The 22,541-nt window shown below is 53.1% G+C and overlaps 1 protein-coding gene across 2 annotated transcripts in view; it reads right to left on the bottom strand.

The window, feature by feature from the left end:
* Nucleotides 1-22,541, bottom strand: part of ETS1 (ETS proto-oncogene 1, transcription factor) — a 66,996-nt gene that overhangs the window by 37,931 nt on the left and 6,524 nt on the right. Inside the window, exon 1 of one of the 2 annotated variants that reach the window (XM_067310001.1) lies at nucleotides 7,497-7,639. The exons of the other annotated variant lie outside the window; for it this stretch is intronic. Within the exon in view, the coding sequence (XP_067166102.1) occupies nucleotides 7,497-7,578 (82 nt within the window). The 5' untranslated portion in view covers nucleotides 7,579-7,639. Of the gene's footprint in view, nucleotides 1-7,496; nucleotides 7,640-22,541 lie in introns of those variants that run through there. 2 annotated transcript variants of the gene reach the window in all.

Raw genomic sequence — 22,541 nt, 5'->3', positions numbered from 1 at the left:
AAAAACAAGAAAAAGTGTGGTTTCATTTCGCAGTTGAGAAAGAGGCGAGCGATGGCATCGCACCCTGCGTTGGCTTCCCCTGCAGAGCTAAGCAAGGCCAGAGTCACTGCTCACTCCGTGCCACCCACCACATTTGGCCAGGGAACAGACTAACTCAGAGCACTTTTGAACGCAAGCAGCGATAGCTTTGTCCCCGTCTAAACATAGCTGGTCTTGCAGAAATTCAGGTTTTGCATGCAAACATTTGCAGACTGTTAGCGTTACAGCCATAAATCCACTCTGGCACGTGCTCGTGGATCCAGCGGGTCTCGCGATGCAGACGCTGAGCCTTTCAACAAGGCACAAACTGAAACCACCCCCATATTTTTATCTGCCTTCCCTTTGGAGCAGGCATTGAACTCGGCATCCCCTCCGGTCAGGGGCTGCTCCCTGGTTCAAGGAGACATTCAGGCAGGTAAAGCGACTTGCAGATCTGCACACTTTCACGTCATTACCACCAGGGCCGAGAGGGGTCACGGGCACGTGGGCAGGCGCCGACCCTCGAACTTGGGTTACGGCAGAACGGAGCTGACCTGCAGGCTGAGCGTAAGGGGACGTAGGGCGGCGCAGGCACCAGCTTGCCCGGGGTCACCTCCGCAGCCAGGACAACCGGAGAGCCGCCGTCTCCGGAGCCATCTCACGATTTTGTGATCGCTAGGAGCAAAAGTCAAATCCGCAGAAAGCCAGCCCAGCCATTTCGAGCTAAAATAAAGCCTCTTTAGGGACTCAAGTGGCCCCCCAAATTCCACTGCACCTGGGAAAAATGTAGGAGCTTGCAAGAGAATCAATAAATATTTATTGTTTAACCAGCAGTATTTTGACTGGAGATGTAAGCATGGCCTGATGCCAGTGAAACCAGAGCCTTCTTGGCCAGCACTGCAAACAAATTTTTTTCTGTATCTAGTTGGAAGATTATAAACTACACAGTGAAGAAAAAAAAAGCAACACAAGCAACACAAGGCAGTGGGCAGCTTAGTCACGGAAGAGGAACAAAAGAGCTGAGATGCACAACTATGTCGTGGGTAAAAGGAAAAAAGAAGAGGGATGCAGGCCCGATTTTTGGCAGCGAGACAACTGTGCAGTTCCTATCAGCTAAAGATTTGCCCCGCTGGCTCCCGCAGCGCTGAGGCTTTTCGTTGGATCAAAGCGTGCATTCCGGGCTTCAGTGCAGCTACGCCGATCCGCACAATTTCCGTGGGGATGCCCACGCTCACAGCGCAATGAATAGTCAGTACCTGGCTGCAGGGGCCTTTTGCTGCCCAAGCAAAGCAGATCATCCCGTCCTCCTTCCCTCCGGTTATCCCGCCAGGCTCACAGGTCCTCCGCAGAGCAAACTTTGCGGCCCGTAAGGTGCCAGCAGCTCCATCTCCTGGATCTGTTCCAGGGATAGCAACGGCACCGGCTTTCCTGAAGTCGTGCAATCTGCTCACCTGCGGCAGTTCACGTGCCAGCGCAAGTACCAGCTGGTGGTGCAAAAAGGAGAAGCCCCTCTTTCCTGGTTTGGGACGAATCCATCTGGGTTTGTTCTTCTCTTCCCTTCCAAAAATCCTAGCTGATACTGTACAACTAAAAACAGCCATTCCGGATGACAGATGTACAAGGTTACATCACTAACCAATTTTCAGAAAAAAGGCTGGTCTTGCTCACACCTACCTCTTCCCCCAAGTGCCTGAGTCGTATCTGCTCTCATCCACACAGTAACCGCTGGAGGACAGCAAGCCACCTTCGATTCTGCCTCCAGCATCAAACTGGCACCTCGAGGTCTATCTGCAGGACTTCAGCCACTGGAGGTAAACGGGAGCTCGCTTTGGCAGATTGGAGCTTGCAAAGCTCGGAGGCTCCGGGCCACCAGCAGAAGCAGGTGGAGCTCCGTGATGGAGCCCACGCGTGGGCCATCGCACACTAAGGACAGATACGCACCGTCCCCTCCCGCTCGGACCAAGGGCGCTTGCTTCTCGGCTCGCTCGCGCAGTCAGGGGCATCGCCCAGACTTTTAACTCTGCGCGCAAAGCAGCGCCTTCGCGACGCACGGCCGGTTCCCAAAGCCCACGGCCCAGCGCACCCGCTCTGGCTACTTGCCGCCTGCCTGCCAGCAACGTGCTGGGGCTTTGGGACGGCGGGACGGCATACAACCCCCCTGTCAGCTCCCTTCGGAGCGCTAAAGCGCAGCATTCCTGCAGCGGACCGCGTTATCCCTTCGTTTCATCAGGCCTATCAAAGCATAGCGCACCGTAATTACATGGCAAATTAGAGGCCGCTTCATGTAACTACACTGTAATTACACAGTTGTTACATGGTTCGGGGAGTTTAGGCTGAAAAAAGGGGAAGGAAGGGGGCTTTGGTCCTTTTCTTTGGAAATATCCCCTTTAGTCAGCGTATCCCCGTAGGAATGCGTGGAAGAAGGATGTCTGGAGCAACAGCAAACACCATCGTGTTAAGTTTGTGTTTGTCAGGTTTGCATCGGCTTCCCTCTTTTCACAGCTTTGCCCCAGAAGCTGCCCCGACAGCAAGGTGGAGATCATGGGAAGCAGGGGCAGCCAGTCCCCTCCCTGCCTGGGAAGTGCCCATTCCCCCATCCTAGGCAGATACCACAGTGATGGGCATTTTGTAAGTGGATAGCAAGGTAATTGCTCTTTTTCAGTTCAAATTCTCACCTCCTCCACAGGCAATCAGCGTTGAAAATGCCACCGGAGCCCAAAGCCCTCAATTTATTAGACTCTCGCTCCTGTTGCCTGATGATTCATCCCGCACAGACGTATCCACAGCCAAAGAGCAGCTCTCACCCTTGACGTTAGTGCAGAAGCAAAAGCTTTCTCTCCGCATTCAAAAAGATGTCAGACGTGGCCTGGCCTGAAATCCACTGCCCTGAAACAGCTTCACCTTGCAGGACCTGTTCCCATCCCCACGCCTTGCTGCATTTCTAGTGCAAAAATCTCCAGGCAAATCCACCTTTTCAGAAGAGAAGATGATCCGAGTCACCGTGCAGCACTCTTGCAGCCCCAACCAGCTCAGTGAACCGCTCAGCAAAGAGAGAATTCCCCCCTTCCCGGGGAAGCGCCTGTCTCTGCTAAGGGGCCCCATGCTCAGCCCCAGTCCGTTGCATTTCTGCATTAAAAGGCGAGATCCCAGCAAGCAGCATTTATGATTCTGGACAAGAGCCAGGATTCACTGCAAATAATCAGTGCTCTGGGCTTTCACCTTTTTTTTTTTTTCCCCTAAGAAATGGGATGTGAAAGGAGAAAAATAATAAATAATCCCAGGGCACAAAGAGCAATCTGGGGCTATTTAGTTGACTCCCAAAGCCTGGGAGTGAAGGCATGTTTGGAAGCTTATGCTCCCTGGATGAGAGAGATGCTGGGGAGCCCTGGCAGCCAGAAGTCACCAAACCCACTCTCAGCGCTCCTGTGCCCTCATTGCACAAGCTGCTCCCCTCTCCTCCGCCTCTCATGCCCTCCCTCGCAGGCCGAACTTGAAAATCCCATCCGAAGACTTGTTTTGAGGACACATTTGGAGCTGTAAAGCACTTTGCCATTTCTCTGCAGCAAGGCACGGTGGCGGAGGGCGTGCACTCGCCAGAGGATTTAAGTACGAACTCCCTTGTCGTCCGCATCCAAAGCGAAGGACAAAGAGAAAAGCGGCCTGGCGAGGGAAAGGGGAAGCCGCATGGCGCAGGCAGGTCCTACACCCAAATATTACGCCGCGCAATGCGGAGAAGCCGGCCACTTCCCCAGACCCCGCAGCAACCGCAGCGGGAGACGCCTTGCTTCAGCCCCGAGCCCCCGCTGTCCCGAGCGCTAGGCGGAGGGAAGGGCTCTTCCCGGCAAAACTGCGCCCCTGGGATGCCTCCCACAGCGGCCCGGGGCAAGCAACGCGCCTGGCTCCCAGCTGTCCGTCGGATGCACGCGGGAAGCACGGAAGCGCAAGAGCCCTTCCTCCTCCCAGCAGCGGGGATTGCTACGCCGCGCGCACACGGCCCAATTCCTCTTTTCGCGAGTCCAACCCCGGAGACGCACCTATGGCGAAAGGAAGCAGAGGGGAGCGGGAGGCCGCGGAGCCCGGCACCTCTGCCTCCGCATCAGGGCCACCGCAGGAGCCATTTCTGCCTACCTTGCGGGAAGCCCCGGGGCAGCAAGTCAGCAGCTTCATTAGCAAGAAATGTAGTTATCTCTCAGCACTTCAGAGTCCCAATTACACGCTGCCAGCTTCCAGCAAGGGCCGCGGAGCTGCTTTTAACCCTGACCACAGATAACAAACCGATCTTTGCAGAACCAAAGGAAACAAATCGATTTGCAGAGGGCGGCATTTACCAACTGCAGCATTAAGTTGCCATTAGGGTGGATTTGCACGTTGCTTTGAGCTGCACGGTGTTTTGAGTTTTTACTCCAATGGATAAACTTTTGTTCATTTGTCATTAAAAAAAAAGCCGGTAAACTAAGTCCCACCAACCCACTGGTGGATCAGTCATATATCTGGAATCAAACCTGATGTTATCATACACTGTGCCAGACCGTTATACCAAAAAAAACCCCACTCAAATACAGTTTGTGCATCACAGGAGACACCCACCACCATGGCATCTTGGCTCCTGAGCTGCTCACCTCGCTCACGCCTCCTTGTTGGCAACAGCGGGGGGACTCGACTTTGGAAGCTTTGTACAACTTCACATCCCTTTCAAGTTATTTTTAAACCCTCTGGATGCACTGCAGATCCCGGCTAACCTTTACGCCTGGAAGCTGCCTGCAAGCGTGGGTTCAGAGGAGAGGGGAGTGTTGCGGTGCGGTTTCACAGGGCATCAGGCACCTGGCACATTAAAGATTTTGCACAGCTGAAAACCTATGGCTGCAAGACTTCTCCCCATGCAAGGTTAACCCTGTGGACACCGTAAAGACACCGTAAGCAAATCCAGCCGAGCAGCTGGAAGCAAGAAGATGAAACGGGTGGGGACTGGTAATGAATGATGGAGTTGCTGACTTTCTTGCGGACCTGTACACAAACCTGACTAACCGTGGCCAAATCCGGCATCAGATGACTGCTCGCTGCCATGTAAACAAACGAGCAGCTGGACGCAGGGTATCCTCAGCGAGGCTACGACCCTTTTCAAAAAGAAGAAGAACGGGCACGTTTGGTGGCGGATTCAGCAAAGAGACCAAGGGACGGGTGAGTCCTCGGACGTGGTCCTAACCAGGCACAAGCAGAGAGCGCTTCTGTCCCCCACGCAGGGCATCGTAAGCCAGCCGCATCCATACTGCTTGTCTCAACATTAAATCCAGCCAAGCCAGAAAGCTGCAGCATTCTCCAAAAAAGTTACGGGGGAAATGAGGTTAAGCCAGCTAATTGACAACATTGACCTTTTTGGCTCACAGCGTTAGTACAACCACCAAAACAGAAGCAACTGCAACTCAAGTCGATAGGGAGTCAGCTCTTTTTTACCTTGCTGGTTTTGTTTCTCAGCGCTCTTCCTGCCAAAGTTTAAACTCGGGGTCAACTCTAAAAATTGCTTGCTGACACAAGAGGCAAAAGAAGGGCTATCGAAGAGAGAAGAAAATGAACTTCAGGCAGCGCAGGACGCAGAGCGCTGCCCTCACTTTAGGCAGAGGCAGTTACGTTAACCCGGGCTCCTGCCCGGGAGCCCCGCACACCCAAACGACAAAGACGCCTCAGTGACATGCCCTCACCCATGCCAGGAGACGTTTAAATTTGAACAGAGACGCTGGCCCGAGCAGAGAAACAAACAAACCCCACATCCTCCCAACCCTGCCCTAGTGACCCAGCCCTTGCTCCCCGCTGCATTTGCTTCCTCGGCAAGCAAGAAGGCGGCAGTCATGACCTGAAGCACAGGATTAAGCCTCCTAAGGTAAAGGTTCTTTTAACCAAAGCCTTAATAAATAGGTCCTTAACTCCGCTGGAGTCAGCGGGAGTCTTTCATTTAACCTGCACAGGGGCTTTTGAGGAGCATTCCCCGCATCCCTAGGCACCGTCAGGTATTGCATTTCCAACGCTGCCCCTTCAGAGCCCACATCTGAAAGGCAGGAGCAGCTTAGCTGTCAGAAGCACAGAGCGCCCACGGCTTCCTCCTAAAACAGCTATAACGGACCATCAGCTTATGGCCCTGCACGCAGGTAACGCAAGGAGATGGGTCCAGTGTGAGACCCTCTCCATCCCTGCAGGAGAAGCCGTGTGGCCGTTCGGTGGCAGACCCCACACGCGTGTGACCCCGGCTAACCCACGCGGGCGCTGGCACACTGGAGCTGCCGGCACACAAAGCTGATCCTCCGCAAGCTGCTATTTTAGCTCCGAGCGCTAACCGCTGCGCTGCTCCGGCCCCCCCTTGTACTCCAGCACTCAGCTGTCATTTTATTTCCCACATGCAGCTTGAAACGGTATCAACTGGCAGGGGGGTAGCCCCCCTTCGGGCTTTCCTAGAAACTCGCTAACTGGCGGAGTGCACAGCCCTAACTTTCTTTCATCCACTGCAATTATTTTCTTCAGTGCGCCGGCACTGCGCAAAACAGGAACATCCCCTTCAGCCCAGCGGGAATTAGTGCAGGGCAGCAAGGGGACTGCGTTTAACCCTCCCTCGTACCTCCGGGGAGGAAAAGTTTGTCCCTGCAGGCCCTCCTGCGACGGAGGGACCATCCTCTGCCTCAGCAGGAGCCGGGCAGAAGGGAGTTTAGCGCTCGGGGTCAGCAGGCAGCCGAACAACATTAGAATGCAAACAACAGCCCTTCTGATGGTAAAGGCTCCGCTATTAGCGTTAACCACAGGCAGCGGGAGCTAAGCGTATCGCTAGCACAGTTTAAAAAAAAAAGCACGCCTCGTTTCAGCAACGCATCTTCCGCGGTGACTTCAGCACCTCTCGTCCAGCAACTTCGCCAGCCCTTGAGCGGCCAAAAAAAAAAAAAGAAAAAAGAAAAAAGGGAAAAAAAATCAAAGCAGCGGGCTTTTCTGGTTGAAACGCGGTACACTCGTAGCGCGCAGAGGAGGTGCCGCTCCAGCGCCGTTCCCCGAACCGCTCGCACCGCACGGCACAGCCGCGAAGGGGGGGTCTGCGCCCCGCGGCCCCGGGGCACTTGCGCCCTTCCCCGCTACGGGGGCCAGGAACGAGAGCAAAGGGCGGCTGGGGGGGGGGGGGGGGGAAGCCGCAACGGCTAGTTAGGAGAAGGGGGGGGGGGGGAAGTCTTCAAACTGCCCCGAAAGCAAGTTCGCCTCCCTCGGCCGCGCTGAGCCGCAACTTTGCGGGGTCCGGCCGCTGCTTTTCCTTTTTCCTCTCCTTTTCCAAAGGAGAAAAAAGAATTAAAAAAAAAAGCCAAACTCACCAAGCAAATAGTTGTCTTCCCCCCCCCGCACACACACCCAGCGCCTTGCAACACAGCTGGAGAGAAACCGGAGGGGGGGGGAAAAGGGATTCAGCCGGCTTCTCCCCGGGACGGGAGAGGGAAGCCCCCGGCGGCGCTTACCGGGGGACGGGAAGAGCTCGATGTCCACCTTCTCCGTCTTGATGATGGTCAGCGTGGGCTTGAGGTCCACCGCCGCCTTCATGGCTGCGGCCGGGCGCGGGGCGTCGGGGCCGGGGGCGGCTGGCTGCGCCCCGCCGTGCGCGGAGCGGGGCGCCCGGGCGCCTCCCTCCCTCCCTCCCTCCTTCCTTCCTTCCTTCCTTCCCTCCTTCCTCGCCGCCTTGCGCGCTCCCTCGCTCCCTCCTCTCCGCCTTCCGCGCTCCTGCCTCTCGCCTCCTCTCCTCCTTCCGCGCTCCCTCGCTCCTGCCTCTCCTCCGGCCCCCCCCCCGCCTGCCTGCCTGCCTGCCTCCCTTTCCGCGCTCCCTCCTCTCCTCCGCCCCTCTTCCGCGCTCCCTCGCTCCCGCTCCGCCTCGCCCGGCCCGGCCCGAGCTGAGCCGCCGAGGGGAGGGCGCTGGGGGCCGGCCCCGCGCCGTGACAGCGCCGGGGAGGGGAAGGCAGAGCAGAGGAGGGGAAGGGAGAGCGGACGGGAGGAGAGGAGAGGAGGGACCCGCCTGCCCCCGCCCCGGGGGCGGCCCCCGGCGGCCGAGCCGAGCGGAGCCGAGCGGAGCCCTGCGCCGCGCCCCGCGGAGCCGCCCGCGCCCGCCTCCGCGCTCCCCGCTGCCGCAGGGCCCGGCGACGCGGGGGGAAGCCGGGTCCCGTTTGGGAGCCCGCGCCCGGGGAGGCTCCGCTCGCCCGGGGTGCGCCCGGGCTCCGCGCAGGTGGGAGGCGAGGAAGCTTTGGGATCGCGCTGCCTCGGAGCTGCTTTAAAGATGCAAGATCGCTATCGGGCCGGCGAGGCACGAACTTAACCGAACTGAAGAATATCGGTTTTCACATAAAATATGTTTTATTATATTTAGGTAGCAAAAACTTGAGACCACAAACGGCAGAACAGAAAGGAGATTATGACTCACAGATGTCAATTTACCGGTACAAGTGTAAAAAAAAAAAAAAAAAGTCATTAGCAACCAGCTTTTGTGGTTCTCACTCAGAAAGCCTAACAGTCTCTGACACGCTGGCAGAGCCCGGGCTCCTCTGATCAAAGATGGGCTCAAATGAACATCCCGGCTGTAAACAGAGGGAATACAGCAGCAGGGTGAGTCACCCGCCAGGGTTCAAAGCCGCCTGCTAACCGATAGGATGAACCTGGGTCCTACTTGCAAGTACGGTAGAAACCTTCCAACCCTGCTTCAAGATCAGCTGCAGATGCAAACTCCGCAGCTCAGAATTACTTCTAGCTTTTTTCAGTGGTGCTTTTCTCATTCGCCTAACGCATATTTATAGAAGAAATGTTCATGCAGCTAAAAGAAGCTGTGGGGTTCAGGGGCTAGAAATCAAGAGTCTGATTCTCACACGAAAGGCCAGTTGTACAGAGTCTGGTAGCTCAAGGTGCAGACAGGAGGAAGTTCGAAAGCTATCAAAGCCGGGTAGGCAGTTAGCTCCAACTGAAAGTTTGTCTTTCAGGTGTCTCACCCATTTACATGCAATTGTATTTCCGATTTACCATCCTTCTGCAAGTTCAGTACCTCACTGCTGTGGAACACCTGGTCCTCCAGCAGCAGGGTGGGACGAATGATTAACCGTGTGACCAAAGGGAAGTCTCTCCACCGCTCTCCACCTTTAGTGATCCACTAATTCCTGTGGGCTTCGAAAAGCACGCTGAGCTGTGCTCAGGGGGAAAGGCAGGGCACAAGGGCTAAACATCCTTGTTTAAAACCTAGCATATGGACCAACCTGCAAATCTGAAGTGAAAAAAGAATAGATGTAAGGAGAAAACTTGCTTCCCATTGCCTCTCCCTGTACAAGATAATGGGCTTAGCCCTGTCCTTCATTTTTGTTTCTTCCTCTCTTCCCAATACAGTATGTAATGGGCAGCAGGGACTGAAAGAAAGGACTCTAGAGAGGACTTTTAGCAGAACATTTCCAGTTCAAAATCAAAAGCGGATTCAGAAGAAACAGCTGCCTTCCTATGCGACTCCTTCCAGAGCAGGCTTGGGAAGAGAAACCTGATGCAGCTATCCCAGCCTGACAATCTTTCCCTCCCTACGCTTCGCTTGCCGGGCTGCAGACTCCGGGTACACGCGCGCACGCTGCGAGCGGGGCCGTCCGTGGGAGAGTGCGTGCGTGTGTGCGCGCGCTGGGGCGCGGGGACCCGCTACGCAGCCGGCTGCAGGCTTTTGGCTGCGATGCTGAAGCCATCAGAACGCACCTGCGGTCCCAGCCGTATTGAAATGACCCGACCGTTCCCCCGCCGCGGCGCTGCTCGATAATCCGCCCTGCTCAGAACGAGCGCTGCCTCCTGCAGCAAACCACAATCCCCGGGCTGAAACACAAGCCGAGGCGTGCACCGAGGCCCCGGCGTCTCGCCTGAGCGGGCGCTGACGGGGCCGAGCTGTTGACATCTCGGAGGAGAACGTTCTCACGAGTGGAGATGGTCTGGGCTGGAGCGCAGGAGCAGCCAGCGGGACCTGGACACCGTCAACGAGAGCAGGACTAGCAAGTCGCACCGGAGGAGGCTGCGCCTGCCTCGCCGGTACCTGGGCTTTGCCTTGCTCCCATGGGCTGATGCACTTGGCTTGGACTCTCCTGCTAGTGTTACAGCCTTAAGGACTGGCCAAATTCCAGCGCACCTGTAATGAGGCTTCTTCTCTTCTGCACTAGTACAAAGACTCTAATAAAGATGCTTCTTGCAGCTTGTGTGTTTTTTATGAGGAAAGAGATACACACTCTTGGCATCCCAGCTCAGTCCTGATCCTGCAAAGCTGATGATGTTAAGTCGCAGCTTGGTGCAGCACGGCTGCGGCGAGGCTTTGAGCTCCCCCATTCCTCCCGTGCCCCATCTCCCCAAAACTTCTGTATCATTTTGCTCATGTAGCCTCTCTGTGCAGGAAAACTAGACGAGCTTCCAAAAGTAGCATCGGGGCAAAGCCCCCCAAAGTGGAGGAAGGGAGGGGGAAAAGGACTGAGAGGCTGCAGACAGAAATTTCCTCCCCGGACAGCTGAATCTCTGCTTCAAACTGCCCTCAGTGCTAGCTGCTGCCTTAATTTGTGTTCACTTCAGAGCCTGCAACATGAAAGCCCTGGCTCTGAACTCCAGCTGAGCCGCTCAATGGCTCAGTGTTCGCAGAAGGCATGGAAGGAATCCATTGATTAGTTTCTTCAGCTGGGATGTGACCATTTGGAGTCCAAGACCTGCCAAACACGAGTTCGCCTCAGCAACTGGTTCCTATTTGCCGTTCTCAGCCTTTAGAAAAATCTTTCCTCTTGAACATCCAAGTCTCACCCTCCTTTTTCCATTCGCTCGCTCCCTCTGCCATCATGCAACGTTAATATCTATTAAGGCTCTCTCCTGTCGTGGGAGGATGCTGAGTTGTGGAGAACAGCCCTCTTGCCATTAATATAGTCAAAAGATTCGGCTGCTGATGGGAGATAACCATCTGCCCTGCCTCCACAATGCAGCCTGACTGTTTTCCAACAGTTTGGAACAAAGAAAGGACAGGCAATAATGCCACATTGTTCCCAGGCCGCTGCCTAACCTTGCGGTTGGGTTAAACGAAGAAGAATAATTATTAATTTTGCACTGCGGAAAGGTCTGAAGAGACCGGCGCCTTTGCCATGATTTCCGAACTCTCCGTGTCGGCAGCGCTGCTGCTCTGCGACCGCTCTCCTAGCTGGGGCCGACCCTTTCAGTGCGGCAGGACCAAACTTGGTCCTGCAAGAGCCCTTTTGCAAACGGGCAGCTGCTGGCTCTCCTCCAGATGTTTTATAGCCGTCACAGCTTCTCCTCTCCCGCCAATCTACCAACTTTCAATACAGACATAACGGCAGTCTCAGAATTAGGTATTACTGGTAGCCCCAAGACAGCCATTTCCTAGCACCGCTACTACCAAAACGCGGCCACCTCTGGGGCGAAATACAACGGCTACGTAATAACGCGGAGCAACACCACCCAGCTGTTATGGACAGGAAATGAAGAACACCATATCCAATTAAAACTGCAGGGGGATATTTATGGCAGAATGTAATTAGCCAAATTGGAGCCTTCCCCAAAACTGCCATGGGATTTTTAATGACCGCGAGTGGCCAGGGCCTCAGTTTGATGTTTTGTCAAGTAAACAATATCCAGAGGGCAGGAGACAAAAATCAGGAGCAAAGGGGAAAAAAAGTGTCGTGCAATTCCAGGGAGAAACGGAGACATGAAAGGATTTATCGTAAGGGGGTCATTGTTGGAAAGAGCAGCAGCCACCGCTCCAAGAAAGGAAAGAGCAGGGAGGTGGCTCTGGGCGTGGAGGTGGCCGGCTGCAATGAGAGGAAAGAGCAAGCAGCTGCCATGACCCTTCCCCAGGGAGATACCTTTCCTGGAATTTAAAATTATATGAGAAACTCTTTCAAGCGCCGTGATAGCTGGGAAGTATCGGAGCGAGCTGTTTTACGTTGGTAAAAGGAGGCTGGGTTACTAATCCTGGTGCCTACGGCCTCCCCTTTCTGGGTAAGGGGCAGGCATGGAAATACAGCCCGTTAGTCAGCACGGCCTGTGCGTGCCCCCGTTTTGTCCGTGGGGAAGGCGCTCTGTTCCCAGAGCTTTGATTCGGGCTGCTCTCAGGTCTAGGGGCTTGTGGTCAGGAGATGGTGACCACCACGAAAGTGGTGGCCTCTCCATGCCCCGGATTGCTGCGGCCTCTGGGAGCCCTTACTGCGGCATGGCACTTGGGCCGGAGTCACGGAGGGTCCCCGTCCGCCGCGCTGTCTGCGCTAGGAGCAAGCCTCTTCCGTGCACGCCGCAGAGACGCGGGCTGCGGCCCCGGTTCAGCCCCGAGCAGCCAAGGCAGCGCTGCCACAATAAGGTCCTCTGATCGCCCTCCAGGCGAGAGCAGAGGAAGCCGCCTCCGAGCCTCCGAGGCTCCTGCTCTCATTAGCTTCCCAGCGGAGATGGCTCACAAAAGCATCTTTGTGGCCAGCTAGGCGTTAGGAAATCCAGCGCACGCATATCGCCGCATGGCTGCGACGGAGTGACAGCTCCGGTCGGCACGCCGCGGGCACCTCAATCAGCAATCTCACAAGCCACTTAAGCATCTTCAAGTGCCTCCTGCGATTGGTTTCCCAGCTCCCACGCTGATTCCTAACCTGATTAGCTAATCTGGGCTCGAGCAATGTTATTCTGCCTTGAATTTCGTTGGCGGGGGGTGCTGTCACTCACTTGTTACCCTGCTGGAAGAACTGGCTGGATGGAAAATCTGTGTAAGCTGTTCTGCGGTGCTGTTTGCTCTCAGTACGCTTGCCCTCTCCTCCTCGAGTAACAGCACTGAATTCCTGGTAATCATAACCTGAGGATTTTTGCTATTTAACGCTTGCCATTCAGAATTACTCTGAGCGCACACAGCCACTTCTCCTCCCGCAGGACCTATACACATCGAATCTTATTTGTAGGATCTCTCTCCTTTGGCCAGGTCTGTCGGGCAGCCTCCTTCACAACAGAAACAAATACAGTCAGCTCAGACCTGAGCAACGCATCTCCGCTCGTGTCTTCACCCTCGGCATTCACTGATCTCTGGTGACAGAGGTTACTGAGCTGATTTATGACGGCCCTGAGAATCCCTTCCCTGGGAAACAGGTGAGGGATCATGAAGGAGAGTTTGCATTATTCGCAGCCTCTTCCTTCATCCCACCCTCTAGGTCAGGTCTCTTCTTCCCCAGAAAAAGTGCATTTTATATTCTCAGATATATCAATGCTACCATGTGCAATGGGATCATTGCTAGTACCCCGATAAAGCAGATTTCCTGGACAGCTACGTGCTATTTGCTAACCCTTCCCTACTTTCTCAATCTTAAAAAAAAAAAAAAAATCACTGCAAGAGATATCCTGTAACAGCCACATTTCATTTTCGTGAAGGTGCCAGGAACCAGACAAGCACCTTCCAGGGAAGCTCAGTCCAGAACCAATCTCTAGTATACAAATTCGCAGCCTAAGAATCAGCAGCCACCAGAAAAGCTCTGCTGCACGCAGCCAGTTGGAAGTGGTCGGCTCAGGGAAAGGAACCACTTGAGCGCGGTGGCCCTAAGGTTAACTCCATAGCTGGGACAGAGCGGCTCAAGAGATGGAAGTTTAATTCCTGGTCACTACTTCCACATGGCCCCTCACAAACCTTTGCGCAACAATCCTGCGTCTTTAGTGGAACGACATTTTCTTGCTTCACAGAGGGTCAGGAGCATCAGCTCGGCGGTCCCTAAGGAAAAGCCCAGGCCTGCAAGCAACGGGGACCTGTGGGTGTCCAGCTGGAGGAAGGCTTTGAGAGGACAGCTCCCAAAAGAGACACCTGGGATTCCCGTCACTTGTCACACAGCACCCTGGGAGCTACGGACACCCCGTCCCTGATGGCCAAGACCCCTCCGGCCTGAAGCACCGTTCAGCCCTGCAGATCATGAGACAACCCGTGCAGACAGCGAATCTACGGAGACAGGGTAACTGGGAGATGGGCACGATTAGCCCATGCACACCATGCCCAGAGCAGGCTGGCGACTTAGTGTGAGAATTGCCGGATGGGGGCCACCCTGCCAATTAAAGCCCTAAAAAAGAAGGAGTATCCCTGCCCCAGATACGCTCCGCTGGCAGGGACGCTCCTTCAGCACGCTCGCGAAGGCGCTCGCACCACCCACACGATGAAGGATTCGTCTGTGTATGTGTTTCAAAGAGAAAAACCCTCGCCCGGCGCTGGAAACCTCCTCGCTCGCAATTGTCTCCACTTGGCAGCCTTGCCTGATAGTGAATAAACGACAGAGAAATATTCCGCTCTACACGTGTTTGGGTTTTTCGGGGTGGTTTTCTTGGACAGCGATCCTGGCTCTCCAACAATACCCGTCTTGTTCGGCCCTGCGCTACAGAGCAGGCTTGAATAGATCTGTCTAAAATTATAAGCGGGCAGCCCCTGGGCTCTGAGAGATCACAGGCCACATGCTGAGGCTGAACAAAGCCTCTGCTATTTCCTAACAATTAGCCCAGCTAAAAGGACATCTATCTCCTTCTATTAGAGCCACCACGTGCCTCCCAGTCAGTCCATTGTAAAGCTAATTAAATAACACGCCTCTCTCCCCATGAGGGTCTCCTGATTAGCTTGCCTCAGTCCTAAATCCTTGCTGGTGAAAATGGCCAAGAGACAGCTGGTCGGTAGGGGCCTCCGACCGCGGTGGAAATATCGTCACCCATTATACAGCTATCATCATCACCAGTTATTTCAGTTTTTTTTTTTTAATTATCTTCTGAAAGCTGTTGAATGGAGATCTAGAGATACAAGGGGTTCAGCACACACACTGGTTTGCTTCCCCATCCGCTTCCCGACTGCCTACAGCAAAAGTTGTGCAAATAGCTGATCTTTTTTTTTTTTTTTTTTTTGCTTTGCTAGTAGTTGGAGGAAAAGAGTATATGTAAATATTTTTTCTAAATATGTTCTGGGCCGATGAGAACCAGTTTTTTTTTCACACTCTTCTCAGTGGGCTAAAGCAGCGCAAAGAAAATAAAAGCGAGGAAAATCATGTGTCATTCAACCTGAGCTAAAACTTTCCATTTTTGCACTTTCACATGGAAGGAAATTTCAAAATGAAAAAAAAAAAGTCAATTAAACATAATCCTTTAACAAACCCACTTTTCACCCAGTTTGTTCACTTCTTCAAGGAGGTTTCTGGTGGGAGGCATGGTTCTTGGACACAGAGGAGCTGAAAGGAACCTGCAGTTTTAGCTAGGAAGCCTACACCATGTTCTAGCACCAAAAGTGAGACGAAACAAAATATGTTTCTCTGCATTTTAACACGGTACTTGACGTTTCCTTCCAATTGGAACATTATTTCTGGCAAGTCAAGAAAATTCATTCAGACGATGGACCAAAAAACAGAGGAGCTGCCTGAAATGGCCTGCGCGATGTTTTGGTGAGGCCGGGGGCATGCCCCAGTGCGGCCCACCGTCTGTCCCTGGAGAAGGTCCACGTGGACGCTTTGCAAAGCCCCACCTGCACCTGCTCCAGCCACCAGAAGCGAGTGGCTTTGCTCTCCATCAATCCATCGCGATTCTTCGGGGCGAGTTACGTCTGTACGCGAGCCAAGGCCTGGCCACCACGGTAAGCGAACGGCCTTGCACAACAGCGCAAGCCTGCTAAATCACTCCAGATGTTCAACACCTTTCCCCCACCACATCTCACACGCTCCCCAGACCCGGAAGAAATACAGTTTCCTTCTGCCAAGTCTACGGTCAGCAATAGTTGCGAATATCCCCTTTACCCCCTTTAAATCATTATTTTCCACTCCTGGCCATTTAAATCATTATTTTCACACGAGGAGAGCATGGCTGGAAAGCTGGAAGGTGGGTCAGCAGACTAACGAGCTGATTTCCTGTGGACCTGCGGTTCCAGCCCTGAAACAGCTGGACCTGCTGCTACAGCCAGAGCTCCTTCCACCCAAGGAAAGCGGAAAGACCCCAGTCCTTGGCTCTCGTCAAGGGGAGATGGCAGGAGGAAGGACCCGGAGGAGGAGACAGAGCTGGGTTACGTGCTGATGGGAACAGAGGGAAGCCAACGTGAAGCTTGCTCCTGTTTGGCAAACCCACGAGATCCCCTTGCTGCTCACAACCATCCTGGGCAGCAGCTGCTGTTGGAGCCTGGGTGGGAAAATGCTGGGAAGCTTTAGAAATGCATTGGAGCTTGCCAGGAAAAGTATTAATTAGTGCATGTGTATGCCTGTGTGTAGGGTTTTACAGCAAAAGCACAAGGAATAACTCATTGCCCATCACTACTGAAATCCTACATCCTCTAAAGTCAGGCAATGCAAACATTTTACAACAAATTACAGGGAAATATCAACCAAGGCCAGGTAAAAATATCAGTGGAAGATGCTACGTGACTTGCCTGAAGGCCTGCAATGGGCTAGTACAAGGCTCAAGCCCAAAACACAGTCTGAATATAACCTAAGAGCACACTGCTCAGCTCTTTGACTGCTTTCAAACCCAAACAGCCAGGTCTGACTGCTTCATTCATCTCAAATGTACAAAAAAGGGCAAGAGCGAAAAAAAGATGTCTTGTATTAGCTGACTGCCTCCCCTCACCCAGCGAGTGCCCTTTATCCCAAAGCTATGGGAATGGCTCCACAAGCCACTTGATTAATAAGAGCCCAGGGGGGAAAAATCGTTTATATAACCTCCTCTTCTCTAAACTTCCTAAGTGCTTTAGAAAGTGGCTGCCCTGGAAACCCAAACTGGAAACGAAAAATATTATCTCTTCCATTTATAAACATCTCCGGCGCTAATGAAGTGAGGAGCAGCGGCGGCGGGGAGGGGAGCGTCGAGATGCACTTGGCAGGCGTGGGAGAGCCCCGATAAAACCGTTTCGTTTCAGGTGGGCGTGGAGCGGAAAGTCCTCCCACCGTGATACCGTGCCACTGTACCTCGCTTGCTGCAGCGCTGGAAGGCCACGGGGGAGGGATTTGAGAAGACCGACCGTTATGGAAGTATCTGCTGCACCGAACGGAGAGACAGAAGGTCTTACCAGGTGCAAAAGCAGAGGGAAGAAAGATAGGAGAACAAGCAACGAGACAAGAGCAGATTTATGAAACCTTAAAAATCGGCTTCCTTAGCTCGGAGCTTTAACCCAAATGAAGCATCACATCCTGACAGTCGGAAAATAGGGAGTGAACATTGATACTTACTGTACAGGCATACTGGATGGCACAAATTGCACTGAGCAGGGCTCCTTGTGCATGCTGTCACATCAGCTCTTGCTACGGGGGCATCTGTCTGCTTAAACTGACCTGGCCTGAACAACCACGAAGAGTGACCCAGATTAAACCCCTGCATTCAACTGCTCTCTGCCTTGCAGCCGCCTCGATACACGTCTGAGTTTGAGAGCCAGGGGGAAATATTTTGCAGGCTAGTCCAACATGTTTCTCCATTTTCTTTTCACGTTGGCACTTCCCACGGAGATTTGCTTTCGCATCAGCAGAGCCAACACCAGAAAATGCTGACTTTTGGCTGGAAATGTTTGCATTTTGTTTTGACAAAATATTGATTTCTGCAGAGCAATCAGTCACTTTTGGCAGCAACAACAGAAAAAGCCAGAAAGCAGCATTTTGTCGAAAAAGGAGACCAAGTTGACACCCAGCCTGGAACTCAGCACCAAGCATAAGGCAAGGCAGGCTACTGCGCTGCCTCGTTATATTGTCATTTTGATTACTGTACAGCACGGGAAACTGTTACTACTTTCACGTCATAGCTGTTTGCCTGGACAGAAAGACAACACAAGCTGCCAGACAAAGGAAGCATCTGGTCTCGGAGGGTTCGCTAGTAACTAGATGCAAAGCAGGGAAAGAGGAGGCTTGATTAGCTCCGGAGACATTTCACAGCAGATACAGATACCCCCAGGTTGCAGCACGGGGGAGAGCTGGTCCAGGGCTAAGATGCCAGCTTTATTTCCATCACTACCTTCCGTAATTATTCAAGCCTCTTGAGCTGGCAAAACTAGGCTGAAAGCTCCCAAGTGCATCTTCTGCGAGATGTCTGGAACTGACCAAGTCAGAAATTTTCCATGCACAGGCTCCCTTGGGGCGTTTCATCCCTTTTTTTCCTATTCTACCTCAATGCTGATATAAGTCTGGCAAAAACGAGTGCCCTCTGGCCCCCTTGAATTTAGGATGTGGAGAGTGAATCATGAAAACCAGGGGAGAAAAGCATTATCTCAATTTCTGGCCCCAGAAAAACAGCTGCCGATTTAGGGAGAAGTCATTTGGGTCAGTTCTTCTTCAGATCAAACCTATGCTTTGATAGAGCAATTTATCTTGCTGCTTCCCACTTGCACTGCTTAAAACATGAATACCTCCAAGTGCTTTTGCTGCGCCGTGCCCCACAGCCAGCTCCAGACACCGCAGAGCTCAAAGATCCCGGCCTTGAATCCGCTCCATACTAGCATGGCCAGGGCTACATTTTGGCGCGGGGCTCACGCGGCCCGGAAGCATTCAGCCTGGCTTTCAGGAGATCATCCATGCCCCGATCAAGGTTTGCACGTGCCAGAAAAGTGGGGGCAGCAGTCCGCCAGCGGACGAAACAGCAACATTTGCTCAAACGAACTGAGAATCTCTTTTTGGAAGTCTAACACCGAAAATAAGCTCACAGGCGACCTCCACCCTTTATCGCGAGCTTTTCCCACACCCCACGCGAGTTATTCTCAGGCCAGCACACCTCCCGCTGCAACTCTCCCATGGCTCCTCGGCTTGCTGACGGATAGGGAAACCGTCCTCCTGACGCGCACGCGCACAGCCTCGCCAGCCCAGGCTGCTGCCAGAGAGGCAGCCTCCCTTCCCCTGCGCCAGCTGCAAAGAGACAAACTGTGTTTAATCCATTGTGAAAAAGCCAACAATTGACCCGCTGCAACTTTTCAAAGCCTATTGATACAAAACCCCACAGGGGAAGGCCCATCCGGTGGACTATGTAAACTTCAGCACGTGCTCAGCGGACTATACATAGCTTCAAGGGGACAGCCACACTAGCAGCTTGGTATCGCTTAAGATGTCTCTCTCTCTCTCTCTCTATATATATATATTTTACAGCATTGAGCTCTTGTAAAACACTATTCTCCAGAGACTTCCAGCCACTAGGCTGACCTCAATGAATTAAGCATCGCAATAAAATGCGTAATGAATTAATCATCTGCATCTTCGACATGAGAAACTGCTACGCGGTGGCTCAGGGACAGCCTTTTGAATGATTTAGGCTTCTAACTGCAATGGAAATCAATGGGTTTTAGGTGCCTAACGACTTTCTGTTAAAGTAGCTTTAAGTGATGTAGCCAAGGTCTTTCAAAGCCCAGCTGTTAGACCCAGTCACCTCAGCCAAGTCTCCTAAATCCTCTGTTCTTATCCCTGAGAATCCTTCCTCCATAAAAAGATCATAGAGGCTGGGGAACACCCTCCCAGACCGAAAGTTCAGGTGAACGAAGCTGCCCTGCACTCTGGGAAAGAAGGAGGACGTTGCTCTATAGAGACCAAGAGCTCCAGGGCTCTTTCGAGGCAAACAGTGAGATTTGTTGCAGAGCAGGAATGAAGAGGAGCAACTCATCCACAGGCTGGAGAGGTGCTAAGGGAACAGGAAGGGAGCACAGGCCCCAGATCTCCCCCTGGGAGCTCTAGACAAGGTCTAGAGCAAGCTTCATGTGCACAAAACAGGGTCTAGGAAACAAGGCACGGAAAGCACATCCCATTTGAAAAAGCTCAGATCCAGCTCTTCTCTGAAAAGGAGGAAGCATTCCCATTCACAAGGGCAGATCAATCCTATTTCTATTCAATTTTAGCCAAAGAGCAGAGAGATTCAACCCCCTTACAGGGCTTGCAGGGAGCATAAATCCTAACCCTGTCCCTGCTACTGTGCGACTCTGAGCGTGGTATTTCTCTTTCCTGCTTTTCATCTGGTCTGCGTAGAAAATAAACTCTGTGAGCTGCATGTGGCACAAGGACAGTCCAATCCTCCTGGAGGTGTCTGAGCACTAGAAGTAACAACGAAAAAAACAGACCATCCTAAGAACACTTGCCCCCTGCCCCAAACGTTTTCCAGCACGGCTTCTCCGCCTCAAGTGATGCAAATAGCTCAGATAAGGTACAGATAAAGTATCTGAGTTCTCAAGAGCTTATCTGAGCTGAACACCAACTCCAAAACTTCTGCGATTTGCCCTGTGGGACTATCTCCATGGAACTTGATTTCCATCTGAGACTGCAACCTCCAGAAGCTGCAGCAACAGCTCCTGTTCAAATGCATTCTTGAGATAGCGGGGTGGGACATGGCAGGTCTGCAGCTCTCGCCTATCACGTACTATCTGGGGATTTGCCTTCTGGTGGGAATGTTGCAAGAGCCTGGCTGATGGCTCAAGGAACCGGTGACGGCACCTTTCACCGCGAACGCTTACACTATAATAAATGAGTTAAAAAACCTCCTTCGGCAGTGTCATTGGAAAGATCACTTTCCCTTGGCTATTATGGGCTCCATGCTGGACTTTCCTTATTCCCAGTGATTGCTAGCAATGGGAAGGCTTGCAGCAAAAGCACCAGGTTAGGGTGGAAAAGTGTGTAGCTGTGGACTCTGTCACAGACTTATCAGCGTGGGCATCGTGCTAAGACAGGGGTGTCCAAAGCAGCCCATGTGCCTGGATGCAGTGAGGAGCTGGGGGCTAAACCCATCCGGACTTCTCTGAAAGCCTCAGCCTGGCGGGATGTAAAGGGAGTTAGCAGCACATTAATCACACGAAGGAGCTCTGACGGAACAGACCCGGGTTTTCAATAATAGACAGTTTCTAATATTCATTTACAGTAATAAACTTAAATGCTTAGAGAGCCAACCTTCCTGAAACGCAGATAGCCACAGTGGTCTTGAAATGTGGGAGTCCTGGTACTGAGTATCCATTTATAGTATGCAACTCAAAGACTGCGCAAGGAGCCAGGAGAGGTCCAAAGCCAGGCTTAGAGACAGGAAATTGGGGTCTCTTTGTACAGTTGGTACAAAGGGCCTGCTACCTCACTGGCACCAGCACTAAAGCTATTCTTTGTCCCGCAGGAGTATCAGTGGTCCCCCGTCCTACAGCCGGGTCCCATATACTGGGCGCTCTACAAACCCAGGGGGAAAAGAAAGCAGGAAGAATTCCTTCCCAAAGAGCTTACCTAGTAATTCATCTCCCTAATGCAAATCTAATGAGGATGGAAAAGAAAGCTCCCTGAAAACTGTGCAAAGCTCTGCAGAAACTGCCTCAAAATCTCACTGATTCTAGCAGAGCAAGATTTCCTCTTCTGTGGATGTTTGGAACCAACAGGCAGAGTTCTCAAGCAAGAATAACTATGAAATTCTATAAGAACGCTCATAAACCATAGAAAAAAGGTTTCATTTCCTACTAAAAATTCCCAACGACTCGTTCCCAAAGGGCCAGCACGCCAAAGGGCTGCTGCAGAAAGCTGGCTCCCCTGCTGCATCGGCACTTCGCTCTGGCTAACGACCAGGGAGCAGGGGAAAATGCGTGGGCAGGCTAAGAGCTTTCTCCGGCTCCCCAGCGCTCAGCTGCGTTGGCAGCACCAGGGTTAACCACGAAGGCGCCCTGTAATGCAATGATTTCTGGTTTATTTCAGCAGGGGAAGTGTGTCCCGGCCTGATTAGCCCAATGGTTTCCTCTTTTCCCATAACCTCCAGACCCCCATGGCCTAAGTGTTTACTTTCTGAAATAAAAAATCTGCTAGTGTTTTTCTTTTTTCGGGGCATGTGTATTTTGGGAGGCTTTGGGGGGAGGAAAGTGGAGAGGGGGAGTTGAATGGGATGGGAGGCTTGCATACACCTCCCTTCCCTCTCCCACCCCTCACCCTCCGCTCCTTTCCAGCTGCAACCTCTGAGCTGAGACTTCTGGCTTCAATGTGAGAGAGAGAAGCGTATTAATGAGAGAGTTCAGTCTCTTGCCTCAGCAGCTATAAACACAGTGAACATCTGGAGGGAGAGAGAGGTGCTTCACGCTGCCAGGAGCTGAGAGAAACAGGCTGTTTCCAGGGTCCCAGCCCCCCGCGCTCCCCGCTCCCCCGCCGCCTGCCCCGCACAGACGCACGCTGCTCTCCAAGCAGCACCCGGCCGGCTCTTTCCATCCGGAGAGAGAAGGAAGAAGGTAGCCGGCCCCGCTCACGCTGCCCGCCCTGCTCCGTGCCAGCACAGCAGAGCCCACCGAGCGCACACGGGCTGGTCCCAGCCAACCCAAGCCCTCCGCAGAGGGCTCTCGGCTGCCCAGCGCCCCCAGAAGCGAGCCCTCCTGGGTTCCAGCACCGTTCTGCAGGCCAAGAAGGGTGGGAAAGCTCAGGAAAGCATCTGTGCTTCGTGTGGCCCATCTGAAGCAAGTGTTTGGTGGAGCAGGATAGCCTCCTCCTCCAGAAAAAGCAAAGAAACAGGTACATCCAGAGGGTGATGCAGCCCATCCCTACAGAGGGATCAATCACGCTCCACGACCAAAATGAGACATCTTCTGC

The sequence above is a fragment of the Apteryx mantelli genome, chromosome 23, assembly GCF_036417845.1.
Source record: "Apteryx mantelli isolate bAptMan1 chromosome 23, bAptMan1.hap1, whole genome shotgun sequence".
NCBI lineage: Eukaryota > Metazoa > Chordata > Aves > Apterygiformes > Apterygidae > Apteryx > Apteryx mantelli.
This window is presented reverse-complemented; position numbering and strand designations above follow the sequence as displayed.